At 41.1% G+C, this 18,839-nt stretch overlaps 1 protein-coding gene across 1 annotated transcript in view; it reads right to left on the reverse strand.

The window, feature by feature from the left end:
• Nucleotides 1-18,839, reverse strand: part of LOC309870259 (liprin-beta-1-like) — a gene marked incomplete at both ends in the record, with an annotated part of 45,073 nt that overhangs the window by 1,060 nt on the left and 25,174 nt on the right. Inside the window, 10 exons of the mRNA XM_082742443.1 lie at nt 3,149-3,237; nt 3,385-3,496; nt 4,181-4,331; nt 5,823-5,951; nt 6,238-6,373; nt 8,504-8,536; nt 9,000-9,171; nt 11,373-11,442; nt 12,747-12,803; nt 13,779-13,894. Coding sequence (XP_082598569.1) covers nt 3,149-3,237; nt 3,385-3,496; nt 4,181-4,331; nt 5,823-5,951; nt 6,238-6,373; nt 8,504-8,536; nt 9,000-9,171; nt 11,373-11,442; nt 12,747-12,803; nt 13,779-13,894 — 1,065 coding nt within the window. The remainder of the gene's footprint in view (nt 1-3,148; nt 3,238-3,384; nt 3,497-4,180; nt 4,332-5,822; nt 5,952-6,237; nt 6,374-8,503; nt 8,537-8,999; nt 9,172-11,372; nt 11,443-12,746; nt 12,804-13,778; nt 13,895-18,839) is intronic.

The raw sequence follows: 18,839 nt of genomic DNA on the forward strand, positions 1-18,839 counted from the left end.
TCAAACATACCAAACACACCAAAACAAATTATTTCAGAAGGTGATGTGGAGGGCAGTGTCAAGATAAGCACCAGTCTATTTCCAAACACACCCAGAAAATAAAACAAGAAAAATATCCATTTTAGACACACCTTACTGATAAACACATTTGTTGGTGGTGGGGGGGGTGATAATCTATTATAGAAATAGTTTTTTTTTTTTTTTAATTTTTTTTTTTATTTTTTTATTTGACAAAGAGAAATTACAAGTAGGCAGAGAGGCAGGCAGAGAGAGAGAGGAGGAAGCAAGCTCCCTGTGGAGCAGAGAGCCTGATGCGGGACTCGATCCCAGGACCCTGAGATCATGACCTGAGCCGAAGGCAGTGGCTTAACCCACTGAGCCACCCAGGCGCCCCTGTAGAAATAGTTTTTAAATAAAAATATTGGACAATCAGCTTAAATTCTTAAAGCTACTCAGCAAAATTATTTCCTGAATTTTTTTTGGATCAATTTCTTTAAGGCACTTCCTTATGGTAAGTTAGAAGGCATTCAACACATTTTAATCTAAGATTGAGACACCCATTCAAAACATTTCCACGTGGGTCAGTTTCAACTAATTCAAGTTTTTCAGATTTAAAAAAATCTAAATACGTGATTACAATGTAAATACAATGCAAATTATTTTAGCTTGAGACATTTTTTTTAGAGGGCTGTTTTAAATCAAAACAGATACTATTTTTAGATTTTTTAACAAATCTTTTGTTTTTTTAAAGATTTTTATTTATTTATTTGTCAGAGCAAGATCACAAGTAGGCAGAGAAGCAGGCAGAGAGAGAGAGGAGGAAGCAGGCTCCCTGCTAAGCAGAGCCCGACGCCGGACTCAATCCCAGGACCCTGAGATCATGACCTGAGCCGAAGGCAGGGGTTTAGCCCACTGAGCCACCCAGGTGCCACCGCCTTCTTCTTCTTTTTTTTTTTTTATTTGACAGAGAGAGAGAGATCATAAGTGGGAGAGAGGCAGGCATAGAGAGAGAGGGAGAGGCAGGCTCCCTGCTAAACAGAGAGCCTGATGCAGGGCTCGATCCCAGGACCCTGAGATCATGACCTGAGCCGAAGGCAGGGGCTTAACCCACTGAGCCACCCAGGTGCCCCTAAAAAAATCTTTTAGGTAATTTTAATTTACCAAAGAGTTGCCAAAGAAGAGATAATAGTTCCATATATCCTTCACTCAGCTTTCCCTAATGGTTAACACCTTCTATAACCATAATGTAGTCATCAAAACTGAGGAATTAACATAAACAAAAAAATGGTAATTAAAACTACAGACTTTACTCAGATTTCACCAGCTTTTCCACTAGGTCCTTTCTCTATTCCAGGATCCAGCCCAGGATATCATGTTCAAATAGGTATTTTTGTGACTCAGAACTTTTGAGGTCTAATTGTCTAAGATGATTTACTCTTTTATAGTCACAAAATTTATGTGCACTTTTCTTGTGGTTTTAAGCCTGAATCTACTCACGTTCGTGCAGAAGCATACCTACCTAGACAAGCAGGCAAGTATTTACTGAATTTGTTGCAGGCTGAGCTATTAAGAGGAGGAATCTGGAAACATCTTGGGTTCAAACACCCTGTGACTTCTGACTACTTTCTGGCTGTGGAAACTTGGTTGAGCTACCCCATTTCTCAAGTTTCTCATTCCCTCACCTAAACACTGGGGGATAACAAGAATGTCACCTCAAGGCTTAATGAAACTGGAGTATTCATAGGAGTACGGAGCTTGGAAGAGTGTCTGGCACACAGTATACATGCAATGTGCCACGCGCTCGTGTTATTACAAGCAGGTGCCCACCAAGGTACGGACTTTGGTTCAATGACAGAGAAGAAAATGAATCCCATGAAAGGAACCCCACAATTCTGACATTTAAAAATAAGCTGTTTGAAATTTTCAACAACTTTTTTTTAAAAAAAGATTTATTTATTTGACAGACAGAGATCACAAGTAGGCAGGGAGGCAGGCAGAGAGAGAGAGGGGAGGAAGCAGGCTCCCTGCTGAGCAGAGAGCCCGATGCGGGGCTCAATCCCAGGACCCTGAGATCATGGTCTGAGCTGAAGGCGGAGGCTTAACGCACTGAGCCACCCAGATGCCCCAAATTTTCAACAAACTTAAAGAAGATACTTCTTGGGGTTGGTTCCAGAGCGTAGCTCACAAAAGGCCTTTTAAAGAAAAGAATCTAAAGCAGCAGTGCACTAACAGGACTGCGGAATCTAGAACAAGTTCTCCTGGAAACCGTCTCTTCCACTGTTGTAAAGTCCTTCTACCTCTTAGATGGAAGGATAAAAATACGGAACAGTAATGCAGGAATCAGAGAGTCCACCTCAGCCTACTTCTTGCCTCTGCGATTACTCCCCTAGTGGAACGGGGCTAAAGAGAGAAAGGAGGCAGGTTTTGGGTAACATTCTCCAAAGCAGAAGGGAGGAGAGGAGACGGGTCTCTAGATGTCAGGTCAAAAGGGTGGTCTCTTCTGAGCAGTCACTGCATATAGGAATGTGTAACTCAGAAACCCCCAGGGCTTCGACACTCTACACTCTATTTTTTAAACATCGTTAGGAGAGGGGCGCCTTGGTGGCTCAGTCAGTTAAGTGGCTGCCTTCGGCTCAGGTCATGATCCCAGAGTCCCGGGACCAAACCTCACATCAGGCTCCCTTCTTAGTGAAAGTCTCCTCCTCTCTCTGACCCTCTCCGGGCTCGTGCTCTATCTCACCATCTCTCTCAAATAAATGAATAAAATCTAAAATAAAATAAAACAAAGCATCTTCATAACATATAATTCGCATATAAAATTATGCGAAAATTTACCCCTTCAAAGCGTGCACTTCAGGGTCTACATTGTCGAATATACATAAAACCATCTTCCTGGAGAGCTGAGTTTAGATTAGCCTTCATACAGCTTAAATCCAAGTTTTAAATTTCCCAACGATACTGCAATCACCAAATCCTCTGACTTCAACTTAACAGAAACTCTTCTGGCTCTTCTCAAGTTAAGGCAACACCCTGAAACTCTGGTGGAATCATTGTGACAACAATGTATTTTGCTCACTATTTCTGTGTCTTTCCAGAGAAAAGCAATTTGACACTCCCCTTCCCCAACTCCCAGGAGCCAATCACTTACAAGAGTCATGTAATGGAGCATTCGACCATCTACCCGTCCTTCGTCAAACTGGGTCTTGTACTGGGGGAGACCAATGTCATCCAACCACCCTACAGGAGAGAAATCGGTGTTGTTAGTAAGCCACGCAACACCTGTACTTGTGATTCAAAAGAAAAAGCAGCTTCATTCATTTATTCATTCATTCAGTCAGTCACTCATTTACTCATTCATGAATGAGTGAATTTAAAATCTCTTACTAGTAACCCAGTTGAAATCCAGCTTTCCATGGTTGGTTTCTTCTTCAGACCCCACGGCTTGCAGTGCCAGCTGGAGCTTCTTTCGATGAAGTGAACGCTTAATCCCAAGTTCCTGAAATAATAAGCAGAAACACTGGTTTGACCATTCTGTCACTATGGACTAGATGCCACTGGCAAAAGATGCCAGCTCCCCCCAAACGAAGCCAGTGTTAAAAACCCGACAATCCTGTTCAGTCAGCATGCCAAGTCAAGTTGGTGAAATGTTGCTGAACAAAAGGCCCCTAGAAAGCCAAGACCACAGCAACTAGTTTAGTGGGATGTTCCATTCCCTAGTAGGCTCCTTCCTCAGCAAGACTGGAATTCTATTCTTTCTGTACAAAAGATTAAACAATTAGGAAATATGTTAAATAATTTGACGTAAGATGTAGGGCTCTTTCCTTTTCCTTTTTGCAAAGTAAAGTTGAATTTCATACATTACACTGAGAAGTTGGGCCAATGCTAAAGCCTCACAAAGATTCTGAGAAATATGAGCTTAAGGTTTATTATTATGTCTATACAATTATTTCTCATTAAAATAGCCAGTGGCTTACATGTTTCATAAGGAATCATTAAGATCAGGTCCTTCTTGTTAAATCCATGCGATTAAATTAAAAAAAAAAAGTGTGAAGCAGAAAACACAGTTTTTCAAGAGTACTGACTGGCTCCCCCCACTCCCCTTTCTGGAGTATAAAACAATTCTACAATCATATTCTCTTTCTCAGTAGCCATTGTCTAAACAAAACAGAGAAGCAGTCACCTTCTCCAGATCTTGCTGAGAAGCCTGCAGAAGTGTTTGGCCAGATGCAATCCAGTGCTTGCCTGAATTCACGTAGGACCCCAAGCCCTGCTCCACAAGCCAATCGCAAACCTGCTCCTTGGTCCATTTGGCAAATGGCATATCCAAGTCGCTATAAGAAAACGAACAACTGTGTGAAGAACAATTCCAAGCCAGCCCTGTGGCTTCTCAAGGTTGACCAACTTATACTGAATGAATGTAGAAATTCCCTAGTAATGCCCTATTTGACCATGAAAAGCTTACTTTTCAGTCCATGTTTAGGGGAGGTGGTACTGGCATTGAAAGTTACCTCAAAAGGACCACAGCTTTCATTTTCAAATGAAACCACAAAAGATTCAATATGATTGAGCAAGAAACATATTTGTGGAAGAAAAACAAGTTGAACCAACAAGTCAAGTCACTGTACTAGTTTCAGTCAACGTGGTTTGAAGACTGAATTTCTAAACAGAAAACACTAGGTTAGATGGAAAGAAATCAAGTCTAACTTGAACTGTAGCAGAATTATGGTTTCTCTCCAAATGGTTATCAGTGAGAAGAGCGCAACATGCCATCACTGAGTACAGGGAAACATAATCACAGTAATTTCTGGGTCAAATATTCTACTTTGACATGTAAATCGTGTTCCTCTTTGGGGGAAAAAAAATGTAGATAAACAAAAATTTTCTTTATTTTTTTTTAAAACAGCACAAGGAGATCCTCTACTGTGTATAAAGAGAACACATGGCAAATGAGACCTTCATGTGTTTGGAGAAAGCCAGGGTTTCCTCCTTGATAAAACCTGTGCCCAGTCTTCTGCGAGGGTAGGAGAGACCATGTTCCAAAGACTAAGTGTAATGGTTTGTGCTAGATGTTTGCCAACCCCATCCTTCTCATGCTCAGTAGGTCAGTACAGTAATTTCAAAACAGCCCTCAATTGTGGTAAGAGTGTAGGAAAAGTTCCTAGAGTCTTAACAGATAAAGCATTACATAGTCCTGATAAATTCAGGATTATTTAATCCTGATTAAATTCCGTTAGAATTTGTGTCTTAATGAATTTATGTAGGTGCGTTCACAGAATCCATTAGTCATTAACGTTCACTGAACAGTTACTATTTACCAGATACTCAACGCATATTAACTCCTTTAATCTTCATAATTAGACTAATTCATACCAGGGGACACGGAGGCGTAGAGTATGGATGTAGTTGCTCAAAGGTCACCCAGGTTACAGGAAGCAGCCAAGCCAGCAATCAGATCCAAGCAGTCTGTCTCTAGAACCTACTCTTAACCGCTATGTTAGCCCATCTCTCTAGAGCTATGCTTTAGAGTACTTGGAGTAACTATTTTCTCAGTCAGATTGAAGTCAAAGAATCATTCTTACACAGATGTTGCTGACACTTTAGCTTTGGTTCCTCCCTTGGCTCACGCAGCCCTCATCTTCTGCATGATTTTCACCAACCACTGCCAACCCGCACTGCTCTAAAGATGACGGACCCCTCTGCCAGGCAAAGGGGTAAGCAAGGGATTCTACTGCTCAGCCCAGGGACAATACTAACATTGCAAGTGCTCATAGCCTGGACATGTGGGTAGAGATGTCAAAGTCCATTCGTTCAGTTTTTCTCACCTGTTACATTGTCCCAAATCTCGAGACCAACCCAGTCGTGGCCCTGCAGTTGCCCTTGTCCCTCCTCTTTTAAATTCAGGCTCAGACAGGTCATCTGGGTTGAATGTAGTTGACTGACTTCTCCTAAGTCTGAATAGAAGAAACAACATCACATTGCCTTGTAGAGACCTGAGGAGACCTTAGGACTTTAAAGTTAATGAGAACATTGCTTATGTATGGTCAGAAAAGATGTCTGGATTTACACTTTAACTGAGACCCAGTGAGTCAGTGCATCCCAGATCACAATCTTCCTTCCATCAAAGGAACAGCAAAGCCTTACAACTGCATACTTGTTTCTAGGCAATCTTCCATTTATTCCTACATTTGAGCAACACACAACACAAAGCCCCCTCCGGTTGTCTGCTGTGTTACTTACTTTCCAAAGAGTTTCATGAATCCTCTGGATTTCTTTTTGGAATCCGGCGGCGATGGTGGAGATATCTGCGAATTTTTCGGCTGGGAAGATCTACCAGCCAGATCTAGGTGCTCAGCTGTCTCCTTCTCTGTTTCAGCTAAACCAAGAACAGAATACATACTTGGTGAGTTTTAAAGTACGGAATGAACATGACTAGATGCTACCCTTCTTAACTTTAGCAACTCTTCACAAATTCTTCTTCTGTTGGTCTGTAAAGAGCACCCTACAAATATTACAGATGGAACACAAATTTATGTTCTGCTTTACCGTCTGCTGTGTATCAGTGAATGATGTGTATAATATCGCATATGATATTGTGCCTAAATCCATTAACTCACAAATTACCACCTCTTTGAAGTTCAAAGGTGGGATAGGATTGCCACATTCTTTAAGTGATCTGAGATCACTTAAATTAATCTCGATTTTTCTGCAGCACTTGGTACTGCTGACATTCTTCCCACATTCTTCAAAAACATCATCTCCTTCATCTTGTTAGGACAATCTCCCAGATCTGTCATCTGATCGTTTCTTCTCTGCTATAGGACCTGTTTTCTCCTCTTCTTCCACTCCGAGATTCTGTTCTAGGCTCCTGCCAGCAGGATCTCTGAACAAGTTCACCCACTCCGTGCCTGGCACAAAATGATGGCTTCCCTCATTCATAAGCAGCCAGTATCACAATCTCTGGTCCTAATCTCTCTCCCCAGACTCAGGATCTGAACGTTTATGGATATTCCCAATGTGCTGTGCCAGGAACATCTTAGACTCAACAAATCCATCCAATTCTCAGAAGAATTCTCTTAGATTTTCTTATTTAATATTCCCTTGATACTAATTAATATTCTTCCTGTTACTCCCATTCACACTCTTTGGCATTTTCTTTTCACTCCCTCCTCTCCTTTGGCATTTACATCAGATCCTAGTCACCAAGCCCTGGCAGTCTTTTTTCAAGAGAGTTATTCCTATTTATAACTTGCTATGTCCTACTGAGAAAAGACTGTACTGGATATGCACACATTTTTCTTTTGATATAAAATCAGTGTCTGTTGATTCTGCCTTGAAAGAGTAACATCCAAATTTGCTACGCCCAGTTCTCCCAGCATTCTCTATTTCTTAATTCTTTTACCTGCCCCTTAAGATATGATCCCCCACTAACAAACACAAGCAGTACTGTTTCCTCAGTGTGAGACGACACTTTTACGGGAAAGAAAAAGTTGTACAAAAATCACAGAAATGGTGTTTCAGCAAGATACAAAAGTTGCAGAGGTTGACTTTTCTACGAAGCACAGCTGTGATTATAGGTTATAATAAGCAGCACTGGGCTCTTAGCATTAACAATGTATTTCTTCTAAGAAAGATGCAAAAACATTTGAAAATGTTGTCTGGATTTTATTTATCCCATGTGTATTCTAGAAATGTAAGACTGCAAAGGGAGAAAAGTAACCTGTGCTGACCCACATGAGTTGGTGTATGGGTATCTCAGGGAAAATCCAAAGGAACCTTTCCATCCAAACCCCAAAGCCATCATGGGTACGGGTATACCAGAAAATGTTGCCTAACTCACCCTCATTCTAAAAGCATCCTGTTTTCATTTTTTTGTTTTGAGGATGTTTCCTCCCTCCCATGCCCCACACTTTTAAAAAGGAAAACGGAGTTTCCCCTCTCCTAAAATCACTCTAGGGGAGGCTCCTTAAATATCCCAGAAATCTTCCTCCAGTGTCACTAAATGCCACTTCCATCTTCAAAGCAATAAATGTCAGAAGAACATTCCCTTAAGAAAAGTCAGTCTAAAGCAATCATTTGCAATGTCTTCTACAGACTTCTCGATTTGGCTGAAAACATTGCTCTCTGGGGATAATGGAGACATGGAGAAGGAACTGTCAGGACCTGGGAGTTAGTGTGAGACAGGATGCACCGGAAGGGTGAGAAAGCTGGAAGGTACGAGGCAGGAGAGTCCTGCCCTGGACTCTGAGGGTGCCGTGCGCTTCTGGGTCCTCCCAGAGCTCCTGGCAAGGTGTCATTAGCAGGGGTTAAAACAGCACGTAGGCTGGGAAGCAAAGACTCTCCAGAAAGTTCACTTTAGCAGCAGTTGGAAGGAACTCTCTGGAGTCGAGGACAACATTTTCTGATCGCTGCCAGCTTGCTTTCTAGAGATCGCAGATACCAAGAGCAAGGATTAGTCAGCCTGGAGGACAGCACTGGCGAAGGCTGGCATGCAGGGGTACGATACCTAGGGTGGGTGCACTGGCACTTCGTTTACGATCTTCAGATATCCCAACAATGCACACAATCACACGCAGCCCAATGGAGAGAACACAGGAGAATGACAAAATGAAACACAGCTCAAAGTCCTACTCACAAAATACACACGGGGGAGGAAAGGCAAGCACTGCGCTGTGCTTCCAACATCGCAGACTCCATTAGCAGGAACAATATGGGGTTAATTGGTCCACTTTCGAAACAGATGAGAAGCTGTTTACAATGAACTCAGAGAGTGTCAAGGGTTTTGGTCTTTCCTCTACACTTATACTCCAACAAGGAGAGCAGGGTGATGGCCTGCACAGAGCTATCTTTACCACCGAATTAAACCCAAGGGGTCAGTTTCTTGCATTCACCTTCATTTCTGAGAACGAGAAACGCACAGATCAATGAACCAGGGAAGGGAGGGGATTGACCTTGTCCTCGTCCTGAGTGAATTAAAGCAAAAGCACGCTGGCCATACGTACCCAAGTTTGGTGCACTTGCTGTCCTCTTGTTACTTTTTATTTTAAAAAAGCCACGCCCAAAGAATGATCTGGCTTTCCGAGTGCCAAAGGGGTTGTCGTCCACGGATGCATCACGCCCCGGAGCTTTCGGAGGGAGGCCCCTGAATGGGCTGCTTTCTACAGGAGCTTTATCCTAAAAGACAAGTAATAATAAATGGAACACAGCGTGGCTGTGCACAATTAGGAGTACACGCTGGGCACAACACCTGATCTGTTACACATGTGATTTTATTTAAAAGAATCACAGAACTGATAAGTTGATTATGAACACCAAGCACCATATTACAATTTAGAAAGTCAGTTCTGAAAGCTACTTAGGAAGCAAGAGCAGCAACAAAAACATGTTCATCACTGACCTATAACCGGCATGCTTCAGATGTGAAGTATTTAGGACATAGAAATTCTCAAGCTTTATTTTATTTGCCTCATTCCCCCAATGACATGGAAATAAGGTACTGCATAACCAGAATACCAGCAGGCTTCCTATTTTTCGAATGGTTATGACATGACTAGGCTACAATGCAGTTCACAGTCTTTGTACCGTAACTGCATCAGAAGCCCAGCGTAATATAATCACTGTGCAAAGTAGGCGTTATCTCCAAGCTTCTACACCAGCAGCAGAAAGAGATTCTACTCCAGTTATTTAAATATTCTACTCAAGGAATTACTAGTCAAATGAGGACACAACCAGTGACTGTTAAACATTTTGTTTTTGAGAGGGTGTTCTGAGACATATTCATTACCTTGCCTGCAAGTTACCCGACACAGATCACCAATTTTCAAACACTATGACATGCTTGATACACTTAACACCAAAACTAAACTTGTTATAATTAAATTTTTCTTCATCGATTCAGAAGATTCTTTGGCTGTCTCTAATAGGTCAAGGTCTTTATCGCGAAACTTAACTGTAATTAAGTTATACTTCTAAGTACTGTTGATTTTTTAGCTTTCTTGTTATTTGAATTAGCAGTTCCAGTAACATGATCTATTATATTGTTTTAGTAGGATCCAAAGATGCTTTGATTTGCATGCCCTCATTCCTCTAACATCTCCTGCCCTCTGTTTTTGTTTTTGCAGAGGTAGAGAAAGGGGAGAGGGGACACAGCTTTGAAGGTGGTTATTTTATCCTCTGAATTTATTGCTCATCGTAACTACAAGTTTATAGATGCCACAGTTTAGTGCAACTATTACCTATGTCTCACCACAGATGTCAAAATCATTTAATCATTTATTGAATTGGCAAGACAAAAAAGGACAAAGGATGCCTGTAATTACAGCTGTGTGCACAGTCCATGCCTTATCAGGGACACCTACATTACAACTCAAGGCATTCAGAGCCAGCAGTCAAGGGAGTGCATCTGGAAGTGGCCTACCAGAAGGTAGCCTTTACAGAGTTAATGGTTGAAAATTGGAGGAAGAACGAGAGCCCTTGTTGATGAGGCCTTTAAAAAAAAAAAGACAAAAAAACAGAACACCAAAATGTTTGCTGTATACACAGTGGCTATATTAAATAAACAGCTGTTCTCGGGCGGGTGACCTAAGGATGTTTTGTGAGGTCTTAGGAAGCCCAAATATGATAATTAAGAATATCACTAGCCTGATTGAGAGTTGGGGGTTTTGCCTGTTTTTTGTACCTCCCCAACAGTTTATTGAGGTGAAACATAAAAAGTAACTGAACAATTAGGGGACATTAAGTACACTCACGGTGTTATATAACTGCCACCTCCACCTAGCTCCCAAACATTTCCATCATTTTGAATAAAACCCCTCACCCTGGAAGCAGTTTCTCTCCGTTCCTCCCTCTCCATCTCTGGCAACCGCCAAACTGGGTTCTGTCTCTATGGATTTATCTACTCTACATACTTCACATAAATGGAATCGTGGACTATCTGATCTTTCGTATCTGGTTTCTTTCATATAACATGTTTTGGAGGTTCTGAGTTTGGGTTTTTTGGAGACAGTTAAGCAATCCCATGTATCAGACATCACAAACATTTTTCCATTGTAATCTGGACATAGGAATGGCTTCATATATTCACAAACTGTTACACACAATTCTAGAAATTAAAATAAACTTTTATCTACTTGTAAGCTATACAATCTCAGTTCCATTTATTTCCAATAATGGCTAATTAGTCTTCAGTTGTGATTATATACACTAGTTTCAACTGTTCATATTCACCCTTCTTAATATTTACCATTAACTGTGGTATCTAATAAATCTGCATTAGAGAAACCTCAAACTCTTCTTGACAGTTTTCTTTGGAAAATGGGAAAATGTGAGGATCCCTAAATATTTGCGTCTCAGGGTAACAGACAGAGAAACAACACAGAACCAACCCCATCTGATGACTCTTTCTTCAGATTGACCAGGCTGCTGGACTTTTGCAGACTTGAAGTTCTAAAAATAACAATAATAGTAATTAGGATTAATAATAAGTGGCTCTGGTGCCACTGTTTCTTAGGAGAATATCTTGGAAAGAAACTAAAACTGTGTGTGGGTTGAATCCTGGTCATAAAAGAAAATCCGGATTCAGGCAGTCACTTATGTGCTTTACTAAATTATAACATTGAGTTCTTTTAAAAGCAGAGGTGGTTAACTGTCCTGCCAATAACTCTAAATGTCCCACACATGTTAGAATAGCTGGAAAAACACTTAGGACTCTCCTTGTGATGTCAACATTTGAAAATAAACCAGCATTTTTCCATGGACCAGTGGTGTATCCTTTTATGTATACATTTAGACCAGGAACTTTTTTATTTTTTATTTTTATTTAAATTTTAGTTAATATACCAGGGAACTTCTATAATACTCACATACTATTTATATATAATCCTTGTAATTAAAATAAAGGACAGAAGTGTTACTTTTCAATTCACAAAGGAATCCATTTTCTGAATCTGGCCAAGTAGTTCATTTTATAGTTCTGATCGAGGCATACAAGAAAAATCCCTCTGGCTGCCCATAATAATTTGTTTGCTATCCTTGCAAAGGTGAAGTGACACTGTAAACATCCAGAGATTTTTTTCCCTTTCACATAACTAGCATTCAAGTGTACAGGGCTGTCTTTTCAAAAATGGAAGTCAGGAATAGGTGACCAGTTTAGAGAGAGAAAAAAGCTCTAAGAAGCAGAGTAACACACATACACAAACTTTTAAAAGGCAATTCTCATGTACTCATGTGTACATAAGTTACTAGACTTGTCCAGTATCAAATAAAGTAAAAGATATTGGTGAGAAAAAAGAAGATCTCATCTTTGAATACTGCTCTGGTAAGAGATTTTCCTAATTCAGACTTGAACTTGGATAAACATAGATAATGGACCGGTTTACTACATGGAGAATGCAAAAAACTACTGCAGCCTTTCCAGCCATTACATCATTCTCTGTGACTCTTTTCTGCTAGGGTCAAAATGCAAGCCAGTGCACACCTGAAATTCAAAGCACTGCACTTCACATGAAAACTGATGAAGGAAGGCTAAAGCCGTGCAAACACTTGGCACGAGATAATGGATAACAGTCCATGAGTAAGAATCTCTTTGTTAACTCACAACCTCCCCTTTCCCTGACATCCAACCACCACACCTGCATTAATGTATTCAGGCCTCAGTCATCCGCTTCTCACAGTGGTCACTGTGAGTTTGTCAGAAGCTTCCTCTCTCCCAGGTATCAATGACATTTTCCACATTCAAGAACATGACTTACGGAAGACTATCGCACGGCTGGGTTTCAACAGAAGCACCAAGGATTATTTTTCCATCACTAAAAGAAGAAAGAAAAGAAAAGGAAAAAAAAAAAATGGAATGTGTGTGCTTCACAAGTAAAAGACCATATATATTCTAAGTAAGCAGAACTGTCAAAAAAAACAAAAAATTGTGCTGGGGAAGCGATTTCTCTTTTAAAACAGTCATGTGTGTTTTCTTTTGTTTTGTTTTTAAACACAGGCTCCATGCCCAGCATGGGGCTTGAACCCACAACCCTGAGATTAAGACCTGAGCTGAGATTGAGTCAGCTGCTGAATTTACTGAGGATTCCCAGCTGCCCCTCTCTTTTAAAATTTTCTACTATATTTTCTTTTGTTAAAAATATATTTTACTTATTTATCTGACAGAGAAATCACAAGTAGGCAGAGAAGCAGGCAGAGAGAGAAGAGGAAGCAGGCTCCCTGCCGAGCAGAGAGCCCTATGTGGGGCTCGATCCCAGGACCCTGGGATCATGACCTGAGCCAAAGGCAGAGGCTTAACCCACTGAGCCATCCAGGTGCCCCTAAAATATTCTATTATATTTTCTTTTATTTGGTCTCATTATAAGGTTAAGTAATTGAGAACATGCTCCCTCAAAATTCTACTTGTTAATGGAGAAACTACTGTATCCCTGTCCCAAATCCTTCTTCCGAACAGCCTGGGCCACATGACCATTGCTATGGGGCTTGGGACCCACTGGCGGCTCCCCATGACTTAGGACATAAAACTTGAGTCCCCTAAAATCTCTCTCTAACCTGAACACCACACCTCCCTGGACTCCTGCCCTAGGACTTCTTGCTTCACACCCTTTATTTCAATAATCCAGAACTGACTGTAGTGATTGATTTACACTGGTCCCCTGGCACATGCCTTACAGTTTCTTGCCTCTCACAGTAACACCTGTGTCTGTAAATAAATTGCAATGCACTCTTGTGTTTGCTTGATCTACTCTGCTGAACATTTATATTGCAATGTTGGGTCATAAATGACATACCTTTCTTCGAATGAAGTCTCTGGTTGAGGAGGCAATTTTGCGCTTTCAGACGTTTCCAGGCCCTTAGATGTTGGCAGTAATGAAGGGATTGAAACTTGCAAGATGCTGGTGTGGAACTGTAATGTAATTAGAGAAAGTAAAAAATCCAATAAATAAGACAGAAGTCACAGAGATAAAATAAAAATAACGGAGACAATTACATGGTCCATCAAAATAATTTCATACACCTATGTTTAAAAACACTATTCTTCTATTTATAAAATGGTCTCTGGATATAAACATCAATGACTGTTAAAGTCAGAGAAAACATTCTGGAGGAAGGTCATTTTTTTTTTTAAAGGTTTTATTTATTTATTTGACAGAGAGAGAGTGATCACAAGTAGGCAGAGAGGCAGGCAGAGAGAGGGGGGAAGCAGGTCCCTGCTTAGCAGAGATCCCGATGTAGGGCTCGATCCCAGGACCCTGAGATCATGACCTGAGCTGAAGGCAGAGGCTTAACCCACTGAGCCACCCAGGTGCCCCAAGGAAGGTCATTTTTGAACTTGGTTCTGAATAAAACATAATACCATCAAGTAAGTCAATACTTGATCCTGACAACTTTAAGCCCTAGTAAAAACTTTGGTTCTAACCTTATGCAAGTCACTTAACTGGGCACCAGTTTTCTCCTCTGTAACATGAGAATGGCAATGCCTACCTGACAGGGTTGTCATGATTTGAGATGAGATTTGGGTAAAGTGCTTTGTAAACACATCTGTTTTCACTTTATTTTCTATCACTAGTCTAATATAGAATGTTGTTCAAACCAGATTTTTTTTTTTTTTAAGATTTTATTTATTTGGGACGCCTGGGTGGCTCAGTTGGTTAAGCAGCTGCCTTCGGCTCAGGTCATGATCCCAGCGTCCTGGGATCGAGTCCCACATCGGGCTCCTTGCTCCGCAGGGAGCCTGCTTCTCCCTCTGACTCTGCCTTGCACTCTGTCTGCCTGTGCTTGCTCTCTCTCTCTCTCTCTGACAAATAAATAAATAAAATCTTTAAAAAAAAAAAAAAGATTTTATTTATTTGACAGAGAGAGACATGGTGAGAGGGAACACAAGGAGGAGGAGTGGGAGAGGGAGAAGCAGGCTTCCCACTTCCCTGAGCAGGGAGCCTGATGATGGGCTCCATCCAAAAACCCTGGGATCACGACCTGAGCAGAAGGCAGACACTTAACGACTGAGCCACCTAGGCACCCCCCAAACCAGTTCTTTGTGGATACCACTTAAAACACTTGGCTTAATAATACTACAGCAGCAACAACAAAAATGCCTAAAAACACCTTCCTAAACAAATGCTTTGTGTACCCTAAGGATGGAATCTATGGAACAAATTTTATACTCTGGGGTTAAATAATTTTCGATGACTGTAGAGCAGTATGGTGTAAGAGCCCATCATAAACTACAATACATGAATCACTTAAAAAATATTGTGATAAAAAAATAAAATTTTCCTCAGTGAATTCAGTCTGCCAGTCAACCAACCAATCAGTGACCGTCCCTCCTTCTGAAGTCAGCCAGGAAGGTAGGGACTTACAACCTGGAACACACTTCTAGATGCCAATCAATCAATGACAGTCTCACCTCTGTAACCACACATCCACAGCGGATGTCAACTCTGAGAGTCCCTCAATCCCTGAGCTCCAAGCAACCCCACATGCCCCACATATGATCAAAGAGACTGTCCCTGACCAACAAAGTTCACCGAGGTAACTAAATAAGCAATACATTTAGCTCTGTGGTTTTTTGTTCCAGTTACTGAGCGGTGGTCTCATTCCTTGACACTAAGAGGTTATAACATGTGAAGTCTGTTGAAATAATCTGATTGGGCCCAAGACGGAGTGGTTCGTGTTAAGCTCCATGTCAGTAAACCCAAGCTTAGCTAAGTTTCCGTGCTCGGCACTCCCAGAAAAGGCAGACCTAGGTCAACCAATCGGCACTTGCCTGCCCTTAGTAAGTTACCTGACCCACCCTGCCCCGAGACTTCTCTTTGCTGCACATTAAGGAAAGTAACCCTACTTAACCAACCAGCAAATGACCAGCCTGATCCTCTGCTCCTGCTTCCTTCGGCCTAAAAAAGCCCTTCATTTTGTACAGATCCGTAGAGTTCCTTTCCATCTGCTAAAACGGACATTGCCTGATTCATAAATTGCTGAATAAAGCCAGTAAGATGTTGCAAATTTACTCATTTGAAGTTTGTTCTTTAACAACAAGTCTGATCTTGTTGCTTCGCGATTTTTTATTTATTTTTTTTTTTTTTAGAATCTTTATGATTAGTTCTGGGCAATTTACAGAGCCATCATCCCTGTGTTAAAAATTTTCTCAGCTGAATTTTTTTTTAAAGATTTTATTTATTTGACACAGAGAGATCACAAGTAGGCAGAGAGAGAGAGGAGGAAGCAGGCTCCCTGCTGAGCAGAGAGCCCAATGTGGGACTTGATTGATCCCAGGACCCTGAGATCATAAACTGAGCCGAAGGCAGAGGCTTAACCTACTGAGCCACCCAGGCGCCCCTGAATTTTGTTCTTTAAGAAGTCCTATTGCTGTAAAATAGGAGATTACTTCACTCTCTTTTTTCTTTTTTTTTTTAAATTTGAATCTTTATGATTAGTTCTGGGCGAATTATTGAGCCATCATCCCTTGTGTTGTCAAGTTCACAGTAGCTCCCCGGGTTCCTAACATGGGGAAGGAAATGGCCCACTAACAAACTGATCCATTTCCTTGATTTCGTTTTGAACTTAGGACTTTAACTCCCAACTCCAATCTCCCTTCTAGCTCTTCTTTAACAATATGGCTGAACACACTCAATCCTCATCAAATCATTCTGGTTCCAAACAAAAAGTCTCATTAAAGTACAATTCACATAGGAAAGACTTTTTTTAAAGAGACTATCTGGGCAAATCTTACATGTAACATCTGCCATTCTGTAAATAGGCAGCAAGCATACTCATTGACTGTCAAATGTTATTTTTCCCTTCAGTAGAAATATAATTAGCAATTAGGGGATTTTCCCCCTCTAACATATTTTTTATTTCCCCCTCTAAAATATTTTTTATTCCTTAACTAATCCTTTGCCTCTTTTTTTCCAATTTTATTGGGATATCACTGACATGCAGTACCGTATAAATTAAAAAGAAAAAAGAAAAGGAAAGGAAAAAAAAACACATTTTTTTCCTTGCAATGAGAACTTTTCGGATCTACAGTCTTAGCAACCTTCCAGCATACCAGACAGCAGTGTTAACTATAGTCATCACGTTGTACCTTATACCCCCAGCACACTTGTCTTATAACTGGAAGTCCGTACCTTTTGATCACCACCTTCCAATTTCCCCTACCCAGTAATCCTTATGACTGACATCTTTTAGCCCTCTCCTATAGTGAAGAGAGAAATGTTTCCTCCTTGAATTCATTTTCATGCAATTCAAATTTCATTTTCTCATTAGGTAATCAGCAGGAATAGATAGGAAAAGAAAAGATGCCACTTGGTTTTTTTCTCACTGAATACAGTAATATGTTAAAGGAAAGACGACCAAAGGGGGAATTGGAAAACATAAGGTAGTCAAGACTATTTAGTTAAAAAACAAAAACAACAATAACAAAAACAATTTTTCCCATTCCCAGTTTCTCTAGACAGTACACTGCACTAAAATTAAAAGTTCTAGGGCAAAGACGGAGGTGCTGTCAGGAAGCCACGGGTGTGCCTAGGTTAAGACCTCAGGAAGACTTAAGGTACAGCTGTCTCATTGAAACCTTCAAAAAGTTCGACAACTCTAAAAACAGAGGGAGATTCCATAGCAGCCATACAGAAAACTTAAGATAGAGAAAGTCTTATGGTGAAGACAATTGTGGATATCCTTTACCTGACGGAGTGGATTATAAATTGATTCATAAGAAATGCCAAATGAATAAAATATTATACCAAATAGAACCAAGAGGGACAGAGATAGTAGAAGGCAGAAGGCCCTAGACCCGTATAGATACTTTTGCAGAAAACAACTCATCTGCAATTACAGGTTCTTTCTCCTGGAAATGGAAAGATGACTCCCAAAAAACAACCAAGAGCCCAAAGGTCTGGGCCCTGTCAAGGAACTGGCCACACGAGCCTGGCTGGATTTGGGAACTGCTACTGACTAATGATACGTGGGTGTCTTCCATGTCTATGTTCCCTCTTCTTGAATGGGAATGCCCAGTAGTTACTATGCCCATTCCACCACTGCATGTCAGGTGTGTAGGGGACAAATGACTTGACCTTGAATTTCCTGGTTCTTTACATGGAATGGAGTGCTACTCGAGAAGCCAAACCTGAGCAGCTGCACCTACATCTTGACCGGGTCTGGATGACAAGGTCTTGGGATGCGGAAGCCTGACTGGAGTAAGACCAAGAGGTCTTTGATGAGGGGATGAGGACATTTTGCATGGGGGAGGGATATAAATGATTGTAGCCAGAGAGTGGAGGGCAGTTGTACTAGTCGAATATGGTCGTAGGGGTATATGCCATCCCATGTGTTCTTCTCAAATGTGATATTACTTGTCCATCAAGAGGTAGGGTCTTTGTTTCCTCTCTGTGAATGTGTGTGGGCCTGTGACTACAGGAGAAGAGATGCCACAGGGTTTCCGAGTCATAGCATAAAAGATGATATAAATATGCCCAGTCCTCTTATTGGGATGCTCATCCTTAGGATCTAAACGCTCTGCTAGAAGAAAGCCAGGGAGTCACAGGTATTTCCAGCTAGGGCCTCAGCTGAGGTCCTGTCCAACAGTAGTACCAACCAACCATGTGATATACAAATGGGTAGCCTTCGGATGACTCAAGCCTCCAGCCTTCACACCATTCCAACTATTGCCCAGTGGAGCGAAGAAGAAATGCTCCTGCTGAGCCTTACCCACATCACACATTTGTTAGCAAAACAAGTGCTGTCATTCAAGCCACAAATTTTTGGGGTGGTTTGCAATAGGTAATGGAAACAGATTTTGGCACCAGTCTGATGTGTGAAAGAAAAGTTAATGATGAGTTCAAGACTAAATATTC

Source organism: Mustela nivalis, assembly GCF_964662115.1.
Source record: "Mustela nivalis genome assembly, chromosome: 7".
In the NCBI taxonomy this organism is placed as follows: Eukaryota; Metazoa; Chordata; class Mammalia; order Carnivora; family Mustelidae; genus Mustela; species Mustela nivalis.